This window comes from Pristis pectinata, chromosome 23 (assembly GCF_009764475.1).
Source record: "Pristis pectinata isolate sPriPec2 chromosome 23, sPriPec2.1.pri, whole genome shotgun sequence".
NCBI lineage: Eukaryota > Metazoa > Chordata > Chondrichthyes > Rhinopristiformes > Pristidae > Pristis > Pristis pectinata.
This window is the reverse complement of record NC_067427.1, coordinates 2,550,227-2,566,034: the sequence shown is the minus strand read 5'-3', so window position 1 is coordinate 2,566,034 and position 15,808 is coordinate 2,550,227. Positions and strand designations below refer to the sequence as shown.

At 47.1% G+C, this 15,808-nt stretch overlaps 1 protein-coding gene across 1 annotated transcript in view; it reads right to left on the bottom strand.

The window, feature by feature from the left end:
* Positions 1–13,802, bottom strand: part of lhx6a (LIM homeobox 6a) — a 60,414-nt gene extending 46,612 nt beyond the window's left edge. The window contains exons 1-4 of the mRNA XM_052037209.1: positions 13,725–13,802; positions 12,514–12,585; positions 10,984–11,166; positions 9,045–9,166 (exon numbers count right to left, since the gene is read on the bottom strand). Coding sequence (XP_051893169.1) covers positions 9,045–9,166; positions 10,984–11,166; positions 12,514–12,585; positions 13,725–13,802 — 455 coding nt within the window. The remainder of the gene's footprint in view (positions 1–9,044; positions 9,167–10,983; positions 11,167–12,513; positions 12,586–13,724) is intronic.
* Positions 13,803–15,808: the final 2,006 nt, after the last annotated feature.

Sequence of the window (15,808 nt, the reverse complement as noted above, 5' to 3'; positions counted from 1 at the left end):
AGTTCCCTTTAGACCACCACTCTTCCAACAAAGGGAACAGTATCTTAAGATCCTTCAGGATTGTGTTTCCAAGTATCCTTCCAATCTTGTCTGCTGTTAGGAGAACAACCTCAATTTCTCTACTCTCCCCATGCAACTGAATAACTTTAACCAGCAACCACTCTGGCTGATCTTTCCCATACTGACTCCACCACATTTCCGGAGTGCTGAGGGACAGATTCGGACATGTTTGTGGCTAAATCTGCACTGGATGGTGCCCACGCCCGACTGAGGTATATCTTGTGAATGGTGACTTTAGCACAGTTAATGTTCCTTGTTCCATTTGCTCTCCTGACACTGGCAGGGTTCTTCAATGACACCTGCTCCCAATCCTTTCAATAAACTAGCAGGGAAAGCACTCATCCCCACTGAGACTCATCCCCACTGAGACTCATCCCCATTGAGACTCATCCCCACTGAGACTCATCCCCACCGAGACTCATCCCCACTGAGACTCATCCCCACCGAGACTCATCCCCACTGAGACTCATCCCCACTGAGACTCATCCCCACTGAGACTCATCCCCACTGAGACTCATCCCCACCGAGACTCATCCCTACTGAGACTCATCCCTACTGAGACTCATCCCCATTGAGACTCATCCCCACTGAGACTCATCCCCACTGAGACTCATCCCCACTGAGACTCATCCCCACTGAGACTCATCCCCACTGAGACTCATCCCCACCGAGACTCATCCCTACTGAGACTCATCCCTACTGAGACTCATCCCCATTGAGACTCATCCCCACTGAGACTCATCCCCACTGAGACTCATCCCCACTGAGACTCATCCCCATTGAGACTCATCCCCACTGAGACTCATCCCCACTGAGACTCATCCCCACTGAGACTCATCCCCACCGAGACTCATCCCTACTGAGACTCATCCCTACTGAGACTCATCCCCATTGAGACTCATCCCCACTGAGACTCATCCCTACTGAGACTCATCCCCATTGAGACTCATCCCCACCGAGACTCATCCCCATTGAGACTCATCCCCATTGAGACTCATCCCCACCGAGACTCATCCCCATTGAGACTCATCCCCACCGAGACTCATCCCCACCGAGACTCATCCCCATTGAGACTCATCCCCACTGAGACTCATCCCTACTGAGACTCATCCCCATTGAGACTCATCCCCACCGAGACTCATCCCTACTGAGACTCATCCCCATTGAGACGCATCCCCACTGAGACTCATCCCCACTGAGACTCATCCCTACTGAGACTCATCCCCAGTGAGACGCATCCCCACTGAGACTCATCCCCACCGAGACTCATCCCCACTGAGACTCATCCCTACTGAGACTCATCCCCACTGAGGCTCATCCCTACTGAGACTCATCCCCACTGAGACTCATCCCTACTGAGACTCATCCCCACCGAGACTCATCCCTACTGAGACTCATCCCCACTGAGACTCATCCCCACCGAGACTCATCCCCACTGAGACTCATCCCCACTGAGACATCCCCACTGAGACTCATCCCCACTGAGACTCATCCCCACTGAGACTCATCCCCACTGAGACTCATCCCCACTGAGACTCATCCCCACTGAGACTCATCCCCACTGAGACAATTATATCAATTTAATACTGATATCTCCCCATTCTTCCCATTGCAGCCTGTTGCACCCCTCTCAAGGCTGGCTTGCTGGCATATGGCAGGGAAGAAGCCAGCACTTGCTGGATTCTTGTCCTCTCAATCAAAAACTATCCATGGATACACAGCAATAAGCAGACATGTATCTGACCTCTCTTGGGCTGTGCTGGTTTGTTCACTTTTCTCTCAGTTGCTTGGGCAGGCACCACTCACACAGTGCCCTGCCACATGAACATCACATGTGACATTCATAACATCACGGCCATCAATCTCATTTATGGCCCCTTTTACAAAGTCGCATTAAACTTTAGTTAATTTGTAAAATTCTGGAAGATACCAGTGCTGTTAGGTGACATGTTATCACCCTAATATAACAGATGTGTTTATTTTCTGGACACTCGTCACTGGTTAGCTATCATGAGAAACAGATGGGGAAATGACCATGGGTCTAAGTCAGTCTACGAGATTATTCCTTCTTCATGTAAGAGTACAGTCTTGTATTCAAAGCACTAAGATTCCTTTTTCTTCACTTTAAGCCAGGAATTTAGACCTTGACATATCACAAGGGTCACTCCTTTCAGCCAAGTTCCTGGTCCAGCCTGTCTGAGACCATCCCATCCTCTGACCAGGAGCAGTGGGGTCAGGAATTGTTTCCTGGATAATGTGAACCCAGGCCATGAGGAAGGGTCTTGGATTGAGTGCCACAGATGCTGGCTGACTTGAGCTGAAGGTGTTTGAACGTGAAGGTGGATAAGTCCCCGGGGCCTGATTAGATGTATCCTGGGATGCTATGGGAGGAAAGGGAAGAGGTTGGTGGAGCCTTGACAGAAACGTTCAAACCCTCTCTGGCCACAGGTGAGGAGCCAGGTAACTTCTGGACTTCCATTCCAGAGATAAACCAGGTAATTACAGGCCAGTGAGTCCAACGTCAGTGGGAAGAAAATTGTTGGAAAAAACAATCTGGGGAAAGATTAATCTGCACTTGGAGAGACAGGGATAGACCGCATGGCTTTGTTAAGGGAAGATCCTGTCTGAATGAATTAATTGAAATTTTCAGGGAGGGGACTACATCAATGAAAGTAGTTTGGTTGATGTCGTGGACTTCAGTAAAGACTTTGACATGGGAGACTGGTCCAAAAATCCCAGAGATTCAGGGCAATTTGGCAAACTGGACTGGAAATTGGCTTGGTGACAGGAGGCAGAAGGTAAAGGTTGAGGTTTTTTGTGATGGGAAGCCTGTGACCAGGGATGCACCACAGGGATCAGTACTGGGACCCCTGCTGTGTGTTAGATATGTTAACAATCTGGGTGTGAATGTAGAAATGATTAATGTTCACAAATGACACAAAAATTAGTGGTGTTGATGGTGAGGTTAGTCTTAGACTACAGGATGATATTGAGCGATTGGTAAGGTTGGCAGAGTAATAACAGATGGCATTTAATACTTAAGGATATGAGGTGATGCATCTTGGAGGGCTCATACGGCTAGGATGTACACAATGAATGGGGGGATGTTGCAAGTACTGAGGAACAGGGGCCTTGGTTACATTACCACTGACCCCTGCAGGCCGCAGCAGGAAGGTGAGAGGGTTAAGAAAGACTATGGGATACTTGTCTTCATTACCCAGGTTAGTTCTCAGCTGGAGTAGTGTCTACAGTTCAGCCCGGATAAGTGTGAAGTGAGATACATTTAGGGTGATCAAATTTAAAGGCAGAATACAAGGTTAATGGCAGGGCTCTTAGCAATGTGGAGGAACAGAGGGATGTTGGGGTCCACTTCCATAGATCAAGGTTGTCGCGCAGGTCGATAGGGTTGTTAAGAAGGCGTATGGAGTGTTGGCCTTCATCAGTCAGGGGATTGAGTTCAAGAGCCACGAGGTAATGTTGCAGCTCTGTTAGACCACACTTGGGGTATTGTGTTCAGTTCTGGTCACCTCATTATGGGAAGGATGTACAAGCTTTAGAGAGGGTGCAGAGGAGATTTACCAGGATGCTGCCTGGATTGGAGAGCATGTCTTATGAGGATAGGTTGAGTGAGCTCGGGCTTTTCTCTTTGGAGAGGAGGAGGATGAGAGGGGACTTGATAGAGGTGTACAAGATGATAAGAGGCATAGATCGAGTGGACAGTCAGAGACTTTTTCCCAGGGTGACAATGGCTAACACGAGGGGACATAATTTTAAGGTGATTGGATGAAGTATAAGGTGGATGTCAGGGGTAAGTTTTTTACACAGAGAGTGGTGGGTGTGTGGAACGCACTGCCGGCAGAGGTTGTGGGGGCAGATACATTAGGGACATTTAAGACAGACTTAGATAGACACATGAATGCTAGAAAAATAGGGGGCTATGTGGGAGGGAAGGGTTAGATAGATCTTGGAGCAGGATAAAATGTCGGCACAAAATCGTGGGCCGAAGGGCCTGTACTGTGCTGTAGTGTTCTATGTCCTATGAGCTCTGGTCGCCACACCATAGGGAGCTCATGGCTGCAAGTAGACTTTAAATGAACATTTGAAACAGCAATGGGTAGAAGGCCGAGAGCTGGAAACTGGGATTAGAACAGATGTACACGGTGGCCGGCGTGAGCACAGCCCTGTTCGCGTGGTCTACAACTGTATGATCCAAGGGGAAGCACAGCTGTCGCACCGTGACGCTCAAGCCCCTCCGACAGGGGGCACCGGCGCCCCGGGTCAGTTACCACCACACGCCATTGGAAATGGACCCACGCTCCTGGTAAAGTGGCAACCGTGGTGTTAGAACATTAATTCTCCGATTGCGCGAACTGTTGCAGCGGTTCAGTTGGGGTTTGGCGGTAGCCTGGTTGTGGGGGGAACATTTAGCGTTTGCCTCTGGAGTTCCCACTGAAATGTTCTGGGAGTAGGGAGCAGGCACGATGCTATTCATGGAAAGCATCGTCTTAACTGGTAGGTATGGGTGGGAGGTTCAGGGGAGATGTCAGGGGGAGGTTTTTCACCCAGAGAGTGGTTGGTGCATGGAATGCACTGCCTGGGGTGGTGGTGGAGGCTGATACATTGAACAGGTTCAAGAGCTTGTTGGATAGGCATATGGAGGAACGTGAGATAGAGGGATATGCGGGAGGAAGGGGTTAGGTAGTGTGAGGGTGGTCTGATGGACGGCACGACACGGTGGGCCGAAGGGCCTGTTTTGTGCTGTATGGTTCTATGGTTCTATGGAACTGATGCAAAGATTTGCCAACATGGGCACCGTTCTGCTAACCCTGTGAATACCACCCTTGGGGTCATTACTCGGTGCTTTCGCGCACAATCTCACTCGCCGTAGGTTTGTGACTTATTTTAAGTTAAAGCGGATTTGACTGATGTATAACTCAGCCAGTAACGAGGAAAGGGCTGATTATAAGTAAACAATCTGCTGGAGGAACTCAGCGGCTCAGGCAGCATCTGTGGGGGGAAAGGATGGTCCACGCATCGGGAGTGTGGGAAGCAGTCGCTCCTCCCTTGGTCCCTGTTTCCTTTCCCTGTTACACCCGGCGCCCTAACAACTTCAACCCTGCTCAACGTTAGTTGGGGTTCAGGTTGATCCTGGTGTGGCTCCCGTCAGAGCGGCTGGGATCTTGCCGTGTCCATAGTTTGATGAGGACCTGATAGTGGGTCTTCTTCGCGGGGAGGGAGAGAGGGGCAGCTGGCGCTACCCGCCCGGTCAGCACTCTGCCGGCGACAGAAACTTTAATACCAACAGGTAACGTGGAGGCTTGTTCGCACCCTGCTGGTAAAGCGTTCGCTTCTTTCTTTGACAGTAAAACTAAGACATCTAGCTCCCTTCACCACTCTAGGGGACCACACGGTTTTACCGTCCACGAATGAATTCCTGAAATACAGACTCTCTCTGAAATGAAACTGTAAACACCCAAAGTGTCTTCCTTTATCTGGATGCCTGCAATCGTTCCCGTTATTTCCCGCAGCAAGTGTGACAATCCTAATTTAGTCGCTTCTACTTTGTTGCTGAGTGGTTATTTTTGATGCTGGTACAAGAAATGGGCTTGTTGTCGGTCTGTTGAAAAGGGAGATATTGTGTCAAGGACATCCGCCCCGCCCGCCACCTGAAACGGGGGCGACCCAGCTTTGTAACTTCAACGCATCTCTCGCCGCCGTATTTACTCGCCCAACCGCTCCGCCGGGCGCTCAAGGTCAAAGCCAAGCGCATAATTGGGGTTTGTATTCACTGGCGCGATGTTGTCCGGCAGAGAATTAAATACTTCCAATGAAGCGATTGTGTCTGGGAGCAGAGGGATATACTCCTGAAATGGACAGTCAATGTTTCTGGTCGAGACCCTCAGATGAAACGTCGATTGTCCGTTTCCCTCCACAGACGCTGCCCGACCCGCTGAGTTCCTGCAGCAGATTGCGTGTTGCTGCAGATTCCAGTGTCTGTGTTCCTGAATTAGTAACTCACTGGAATAGCGGCAGCGATGCACTTCCAATCCCGCCACACCAGTTGACGGAATTAAATCCAGTTTATGGAATAAATCTGGGATTTTAAATGGTGACCGAATTGTCTCCACAAATCCAGCTGGCCCGGGAACGCTCATTCCCACTTGTGACTCCTCACCCACAAATGGGCCGGCCACAGGTCGGCGGGCGTCTGCAGTAAATGCTGGCATCGCGGGCCATGCCCATCCTCATCAATTAATAAAATAAACCAGAAACCGATCTGTGTTCGTTTTTACTAAATCATTCGAACCCCTTCTGGAAATCACTAGAACCCGCAGAATCTTCAAAGAACCCGCGGGCCGCTCCCCTCTGTCGCGACGCTCCGGGTAAAGCAAAACAACACAGTCCAAATTAACGCTGTCACAGATGGGAAATATTCATATTTCTCCACGACAGAGTTTACTCAGACATCTCTACTTACGCGCCCAGATGTTAAATGTGCCGCATAATTAAGCAGCACTCTCAGTAATTTATTACACTGCTTTCAATTATTCCCAGCTTTAGATTTTCCTGGAACCACGGTCTGGATGGTCAAAATGTCAAATGTCAACACCTCCTCGGGTGGCATTTGTTTCTGTAAACCACCTCGTCCCGCCGTTCACCCCCCACAGCCCCCTCGCCGGCTGAAATGCGAAAAAATCCCCTTCAGTTCAATAACTCTCCTGATCGCCAACTTACTCCAACCCATTTGTACCTATTTTGAAGGATTCATTATTTAAAGGCTGTTGATAAACGGGACCTACCTTAACTAATCTGTTGATTTGATCAATCGTTCTTAGCTTAAAAAATTATTCTCTTTTTGTTTGGCCTAGTTGCGTTTAATTGCCTAGAAAAAAATCTGCGTTTGGTTAATCTTTGATTAAATAAAAACTGCCTAATTCGAAAGCAGTTCGTTCAAAAAAAAACAATAATCTTTCAGATCTACCAATGTCCTTTTTCGGATCAAACTGCTCCAACAGTCGGAACGCTAAATATGCGCCGTGAATCGTACTGATTGTGCGTGAATTTAAGCAGTTCAGTTTAACAAATTAAATAAAATGAATTGAATTGTAAGCCAGGTGACAGGAAGTAGAAAAGTGACATCAATTTGTGAACTATTTTCCTTCACGTTGTTTGAACCTGACGGATATGACAGTCCAACTCTGTTTGAAATTTGAAGGGAAATTAATCTAACAGGGCTGTCACAACATGTGTCATGTGCTGTGATATATTTGTAAAACATGTTTGCTCAAATCTAAAAATATTGTTCATTTGACAGAGCACAAAGCCGGAATGAAAAAATGCAGCAAGTTTTTAAACAAAATAGCGGAACGTTAAATGGGAGGTTTGCTGAGGTGGTGGTGGGGGGGGGGGGGGGGGGGGGGGGGGTTGACCCAATTGTTATTATTTTCAGAGCAGTAAGTTAAAGGTGAGAAAGATTTGTGCTGTTACAATTTACAGCAGGTAACGGCCATTGTCACAGAGTCGATACAATGGATTGTGCATCCAACAATCTCATATCCAGATCGAAGCACAACACTTCTGACTTCAGTCAGACAATTCCTGGTGACACGTTTGAGGTGGCACTTTTAAAAATACCTCCCAGAAAGACAACATCGGTTCAAAGAAAAGTTATCCCCATTTCTTGAATGTACGCATTAGCTGTCGGCAAAGCAAGATAGTTCCGATTCACCTCTGAAACTGACATCAACAGTGATGTCCAATTTCCAGTGACCTGGTCACACAATACTCCCCTCAATCCTTCAGACTAATGAATGTCATCAACACCTTTACTTAATGTTCTGTGAATCATGCAAACCCTCTGCGGAAAAATTACCGTTTTATTCTAGGGACATGAGACGGGTCTTCAGACACCATTTCGCCGTTATATTTCGCTGGTTTATTTCAGCAAGAGATGTCGCACCTCCACAAATATCTTTGGGTAGTCGGGACAACTCCACTCAGCCCCAATGTCACACAGAACCGATTGGGAATCCACCAGAGAGAGGCAGCTTTACATTGACAAGTCACAGAGGAGGGGCAGTGTTATGGCCCCGCGCTGCGAAAACACGGCCAGTGTAAGATGTTTCACCGTGGTAAACACTTCGAGCGAGAGAGCCGCACAAGGCGCCAATTACACCCCGTGCAATGCACATTCGCGGGGTTCGGTTCTTTTCATATAATTATCTGAACTATCACACAGATGTGTAAAAGACAATGCAATGTGAAATGTGATGGAACTGAACTGCGAAGAGTACAGCCAATACTCAGCAATACTCGGCTCTCGAGGTTTCACCGGCGGCGGACCGGAGATGGGGGGAGAAACGGAGTGGCGAAACTTTCTGTCAACTTTCAAATCGACTCCCCGGCACAAGGAGCGTGCCGTGCGCGGCTGGGAGCTGGTTTGCTTTGGTGACTGACAATGGTGTCGTTTGAAAGACACACACACACACACACACACACACACACACACACACACACACACACACACACACACACACACACACACACACACACACACACACACACACACACACAGCCTCCCGAGAGGGACTGAGTTCTCTCTGAAGCCCCAATTCACGCAACACCGGCTCGACACACTCAGAACCTCATCACAACCGTCATTCTGAAACTTGGATCTTTTTAATGATTTGGTAACTAAAGAAATGTTGTCCTCAAGTCCTCTAGTTACGATATTTTAATGTTATATTTTGGCTGTTATTGTTAGTTATATTATACTGGTTTGTTATGTTTTACAGTATCAGTTCTGTTACATTAACATAACCAGTTTTGTTGGATATTTTGAGACTCCGTCTCCACGCTTCACATTCGGTGTATTCCAAAGTGAGCTTTGCCCTGAATATTTTTAAGTGAACAGATTTTAACAAATCTCTTCACCAAACGGTATTATAAACAATGTACATTTCCAGCGAATTGTAAACGCTTACCTGAAATAATCCACTTTGCAGAAGATTTCTTTGTTTTTAATGTAACAGCTGGCGTGCCTGCGCAGGGAAGTTCTGCAGACCGAACAGGCTAAACAGCGGACGTGCCAGATCAAATTATTCACCTGCAATTTAATACGGAATATCCATCAACTGTCACCGACCACATGAAGTAGTCAGTCACCTCAGCTAAGCACAACAACAGCGCACAGACCGGGAGCTGAAGCCAACGGTTCAGCCCATTCGTTAGGAACTTCAGGATTTATTCTATTTAATACACTTCATCTATTTTATTATAAACTGCAACGCCACAGCGTCATTGTAGGAACACACGGTGTGTAAACCCCTGTTCCAATTGGACTGACAATTCTGTCGAAGTATTCACCATGAGAAGTGACGCTTTCTGCTAATATTTTAGACATATCTTCCAGATATATTTTCTAAGGTTATTAAAAACACCGACTATTATAATTAAGCCTGCTTCCCGTCTTTCATTACGTACATATATCATGTAAGACACATTTAATATAATTTATTGTAAAATACGGAGAGGAATGCCGCTGTAAGCTGACATCCTCCCCCCCCCCCCCCCCCACCCCCTTCCCTCCCGGATTTAGGAAAGTATTTTATTCGGTTGAAACCAGCAAAGCAAAGGATAAAAGTTCAATAAATTAAAAAAATACTTTACTATTCGCTGATTAAACCAGCTTCCAGCCATCGGTGACCTACTAACGCTGGCCTTTAGCTGTGTATGCAAAATATACCTAGAATGTCTGCTCTCCGATGGTCGGTTCTGAGTTACAGTCTAAACAAGCAGAGTTTTGCCCGGTGCATTTTAGAAAAATAATGGATCCTCACGAAAAATAATGGAGTTTCACGAAAAGGAAACGCAGAAGATTTTTTAAAAATGGGGTTACAGGGTCAAAATCCCGCAGCAACAAATTCAACACAACTTCGAAATAACTGAAAACTTTGAGGGTAGTTCCAACTGCCAACGATTTGCTTTTTTTCCCCCCGTAAACAATAGTTAGTCTACAATAAAAAAAATGAAGGAGCGTCAGAAATCGGGGCGCTGCCCCCACTTCGGGTGGCATTTTGGGCTGACGGTCACTGAACTGACGGCGTGCAATAACTGCAGTCCGCCAACTCCCCCCCCCCTCCCCCCCAAACTAATGAACTAAAAATAATCGTTCATGTAAAATAAAACTTTGCGCTGTTTAGTCAGTATGTCGGAGTGATTAGCACTGAACGAGGGGTACTACAACAACACTTCACAGCCACACTCTCTCAATCGGTCATTGTGTTTGTGGGGGATTGTTTCCTCGCTTTCACTTAGATAACCCGCTTTCCTTTCCACAATCCTTTATCTACCCAGCATACACAACGCCTCCTGAATCAACATTAAGGAGGTTGGGAAATTGCCAGCTGAGGTTTGAGTTCCCGGCATTGAAGGCGCGTTCAGTGACAGCTCAAGACGGCCTTTAGGGAAGGGTATTGATAGTTTAACTCGGTGCCTGTATCAGCCACCCCAAACTTTGTGAACATGACCATCACTTTGTCAATTCCCTGACATTAACCAAACCTCACCCCATACGGTCACGACCGGGGGGATTGGGGAGTCTGAAAATCTACAGAAATGTAGGTTCAAAATTAATATTTTACCTTTCGTGTACAAAAGCAGCTTAAAATAAAAACACAAAATTGGAATCGACAAAAGCAGCAAACTGAATCAGCGGGACTTATTTTCCTCAGACGGCCTTATCAGAGGAGACCGACATTTGAAGCCGTCTTTCCCTCCGTGTGTTCATTTCCGACTTCTCTGGATCAGCTGAGGTTTCAGACAATTTGACCATTCAATGCTCGCACTTTGCTTTTGGAACTGTTGCAAGTCGGAGCGTTATCTGTCACCGCAGCACTTCTAACCTTTACTCAAAATACTCACCTTCAACAGATATTTATCTAGGATTTCTAAACCACAGCTGGCACAGATGTTCTTGTCGGCGGAGATGTTGGAGTAGGACGATGAAGGCGGAGATGAAATCGAGGGGGTAGACGGAGGGCTGGGGGAGGATCGGATCACATCCTTCTCCATGTTAGTTCCCAACGTGTCGCTGTCCGAGTGAGACTGGCGGAGAGGAGACACGAAAAATGAATACACTTCATCCAATTGCATCATTCTTAAAAGTATTCCAGAGCTCGCAAAAACACTTCCGTCCCCAATTTTAAACTTAGAGATTGTCATTGAGTATCATCCCTACATTTTAAACACGGCCCAGGTTTATGGTCAATTAACATTTTGCAGTCGACGCTCTATATTCGGATTGATTATAAGATCCGGTTGCATAGTTTTTTTAAAAAAAGTCATGGAACTAACTTTCACCCCGAGAGATAGGATGGTCCGGGTAAATGCAGAAGTCGCCCTTCAGTTAAGTGAGTCATTATCCAGTACACGTAATTCAGATGCACGCCGCTCTGAACAAGCGCCGATTTTTTAAAAAATCTTTGCATGTGTGTCTACTTTCAGAGACTAAACCCTGACATTTGAAAGGCGACTGTCAAAAATTATTGGCGCTCGATTCTTGATTGTATTAATCCTCGGAAATCGCTTGAAAATGACAGTTATTGACTTGACCGAAGAAGGGTCGAAGCATTTGGGCTCGGTCACCTGTTTGTGACCTGGTCTTTTAACAGCCACAAAGAGACACGAGTTTCTCGCCCCTCTGACTGGGCTTCCAAGGACGGGCTGAGGGTCTCCCTACATTCTGCACCCATTATCTGCCCGAAGTCTGATAGGTGGTCGATTTTTAACTGGATTATGTATCACCAGCCGCCGCCTCTCGCTTTTGATTTGCACTTGGGACTCGAAGGGAAACGCATTCTTTGACACGGCTTGTTGAAAAGGATCTAAATATTATGAGTTTAGCCAACAAAAAAAAACACTTCATCCTGACAGCCCGGCTGACTTATATCTGAAGGACATGATTTGATCAGTGTCATTTAAAAATACAAATATATGATAACTCTTGTTTTATAGATGCAGACACCCGAAGCGCCTAAACCGTTAACGACTCCATAAGGTCTAACACACCCTAAATGAGTTAAAAATCAAATAGATTTTTTAAAAAATCATACCGGGCCGTCATGTATTCAGCAAGGGATTCGGAAATCATTACACGAGTATTTCAAAGGTCAGTTTCAAAAACATGTTAGATACGATTCTTTAAAATTAAACTATGATTTTTTGAAGCTGCACCCGATAAACAAGACGGCAAAAAAAATCCTGATACTGTTTTGCTCCGTTTGTAAGAGCGTATATAACGTGCAGATCCGCAAAGTATACGGCTCCTGTAACCGTGGATAAATATTCGAGTCAGACGGGGAAAATAAATCTCAGACCCGGAGCCAGATAGTCAGCGCAGGGCGGACGAAGCAAGTTGAGAAGAGGCGCTTTCGTCTGAAAGGTTTCACTTACCACGGTCCGAGAAACGCTGTTTTCCACGCAGCGAGACGCGCCTTGCTGATGCTCCCTGTCCGCTGACATTACCTTCAGGAGAGATTTTAAACCAGAAACATGAAATGCAGTGGTTACTGCCGCAGTTTTATCAAGGAGGTCTAGACGTTTATATATGCGGCTAACATAATAAATAATATTTTTTCTCTAGTGGGCATTTAAATCCATGCAACAATACTGCATTTAATGAAGCAATTTTAATTTTGATTCGATCCCTTTTCCACTTCACCCTGGGCTCTTGAAGTAATCGCTCACTTTCTGAACAATCTAAGCCAGAGAAATAAACTACCTACAATTAGAACCTGGGTGAAATCCGGAAGATAAGTATGTCAATTACAGCTGTCAATCAACAAGGCATCCGGGCAACACGGCTTTGGAAATCTGATTTCCTAAATGGTAGTAATTAAAAATCTAATATTTTTCGAACGAATGACTGGCAGATGAGATGTGAAGTGGGCAACTTGCAAGCTTTTTTTTAAACGTTAGATCGAGATTTGCAATTACAATTGCTCCTTTTTTAGGCAGCTAATGCCGAGGAGGAAGGTTGTAATTTCTGGATCTATAGTGCTGAGTTAAATGAAACAGGGCAGGCTTCGATTATTGGTTGTACCGAGCAGCCTGGCCTGGTTCTGGCGGCTGCAGTCCGTTCTGACAGCCTTTTTTTTTTGGCCCTGAGTCTTGCATTTTAACATTGCATCATCATCTCGATTCCAGTGGGTTTATAAACAATGCACACTGGGCTGAATATATTTCCCCAAACCGAAATGGTCATGGGCATAATTGCAGTTTAAGCAGTTAGTTTGAAATGTGCCCGCACCGAGCACCGTGCCGCAGTTCTTCTCTCAGCGCTGCTTCCAATAGACTCCGCACACACTGAGTTTTGAAGATCTAGATTTCCGAGCGTTCACTCCCCAGGTTCAACTTTTACCTTATATTGGGATTTATTTTTCCCCTGTAATGACATAAGGTGATCGGAGAGAAATTGGGCATATTTTTGTTTAAAAATCTGTACTGAACAACCTCCAAGTTAATTGCAATCAACTTGGTTTCACAGTCGGGGATTTCAGACTCAGCTCGGCACAAAGTTTCAGAAAGCTCGTTCTTGCACGGATTATAGAAGGACATTCCTCGCTCTCTGTCCCCACCACTGATAAACAGAAACTTTTTATTACCTTTTCGGCCAGAAACCCTTCAGTCACGACTCTGTTCCCCTCGGGCAGAGGAACCAGGCTCTCGCTTTTCCAGAACATGGGAGCGCCGAGTTTGGGAAGAAGTGGTTCCGCAACACGCAGCCAAGTCCAGTGAATCTTCGGCGTCGGTCAGAAGTCTCCCCCTCCGCCTCACTCTGAAGTCCAGAGGCTTAGAGATCCACTTGGTGGACGACTGCTGGGTCCGGCAGCCCTGCTCTGCCAGAGAACCAGCGCACTGAGCGGAGGAGACGGCGGATAGGGGCGAGGGGGACACTCAGAGTGATTGGACATCCACGCAGCGCCTACGATCACTCGGCGGAGACAGTGAGGGGGGGAGAGAGAGGTGGGGGGGGGGGGTGGGAAACACACACACACACACACACACACACACACACACACACACACACGCACTGAAGTCTCAGATCCTGACCTCGCCGAACTGCACGCCGTCTGCGCGCTTCTCTCAGAAGCTAAATGTTTACCGGACTTTTGGGTCCAAAAAAAATCTTCCTCCCAACTCTTCCGCTTGGAGGTAAAGTTGCTGGGAGCGAGGAAGTGGAGTGAGTCGCTGGTGTGGGGCTGGCCTGTCCTGTCAGCTGTTGGAGACAGTCCATGCCAGGGTTTAGGGGCCTGTTTAATCTAACCGTGTAATCGACATTGACTGGCGAGGCTGCGGGACAAAGTCTCCCTCCTCCCGCTGACTGTATCGGCGGCGAACGCCTCGCCCTCCGGTCCAAAGCTCAGCCTCGGCGCTGGCGGCGAAACATCCGTCCGATAGTTCCTTACGGGCGCTTGTACAACCCCGCCACCGTGCACTTTACCTACGGACTTCCGTTAAGTTTGTTTTTGTGCGTTAAGGACTCACTTCATCAACGAAATCAAGTCATCAATCGGGTTACTCGCGTTTTTAATGTACTGCACGTTTGTAGGCTGGGCGGACGGTCCCCGTGCACACGGGGTCGGTTATTGCTCCTGTGGTGTATGTGACCCCAGGTGAGAACTGCCTTTGCATGGCGCCGGTCTCAGCCCCACACTGGGGCCGGAGCTGGCGGGACCCCCACACTCCAGGGTCGGAAGGTAACCGGCGCCGAGGCTTCGCCCAGACTGGAATCTTTATTCCTGCCCCACATGATATCCAACATGTCCTCTAGAAAATATCTGTTATGCTACTAGATTTTTGGTCGGCACTGGGGAATCTGTTTTATGAACGCTACAACATGTGGGTGTGTGTAGCCGGAATTTAACTGATTCAGATTCAGATTAGTTTATTGTCATATTCACCAGGGTGCAAGGAAATTCCCTGCTCACGTGAAGTTCACAGAGTAAACAGTGTACACGGTAATAACACATACAACAATAAATACAGCGACCAGCGCTAAACAGCAGAGTGGTGCAGAGGCTGCAGTGCGGTCTGAAGTAGTGCAAAAAGAAATGATAAAGTGACAATAACGAAATAACGGAGAGAGGCAAGAACTAACTGTCGGAGAAACAGCGGGAAGGAGACGTGAAAGAGCAGGGTGATTCTGTGTGGGAAAGTACCCAACTTTGTTCTGTGTGCAGGTCAGTCCGGACCTGCACCCAACCGCCAGTGACATTAAAATTCGTTGATTGTCAAAACATAGAACATAGAACACTACAGCACAGTACAGGCCCTTCGGCCCACAATGTTGTGCCGACATTTTATCCTGCTCTAAGATCTATCTAACCCTTCCCTCCCACATAGCCCCCCCATTGCTCTATCATTCATGTGTCTATGATTCGCTTAAATGTCCCTAATGTATCTGCCCCCACAACCTCTACAGGCAGTGCGTTCCACGCACCCACCACTCTGTGTGTAAAAAAGCTTACCTCTGACGTCCCCCTTATACCTTCCTCCACTCACCTTAAAATTCTGCCGCCCCGTGTTAGCCATTGTCGCCCTGGGAAAAGTCTCTGACTGTCCACTCAATCTATGCCTCTTATCATCTTGTACACCTCTATCAAGTCCCCTCTCATCCTCCTCCTCTCCAAAGAGAAAAGCCCGAGCTCACTCAACCTATCCTCATAAGACATGCTCTCCAATCCAG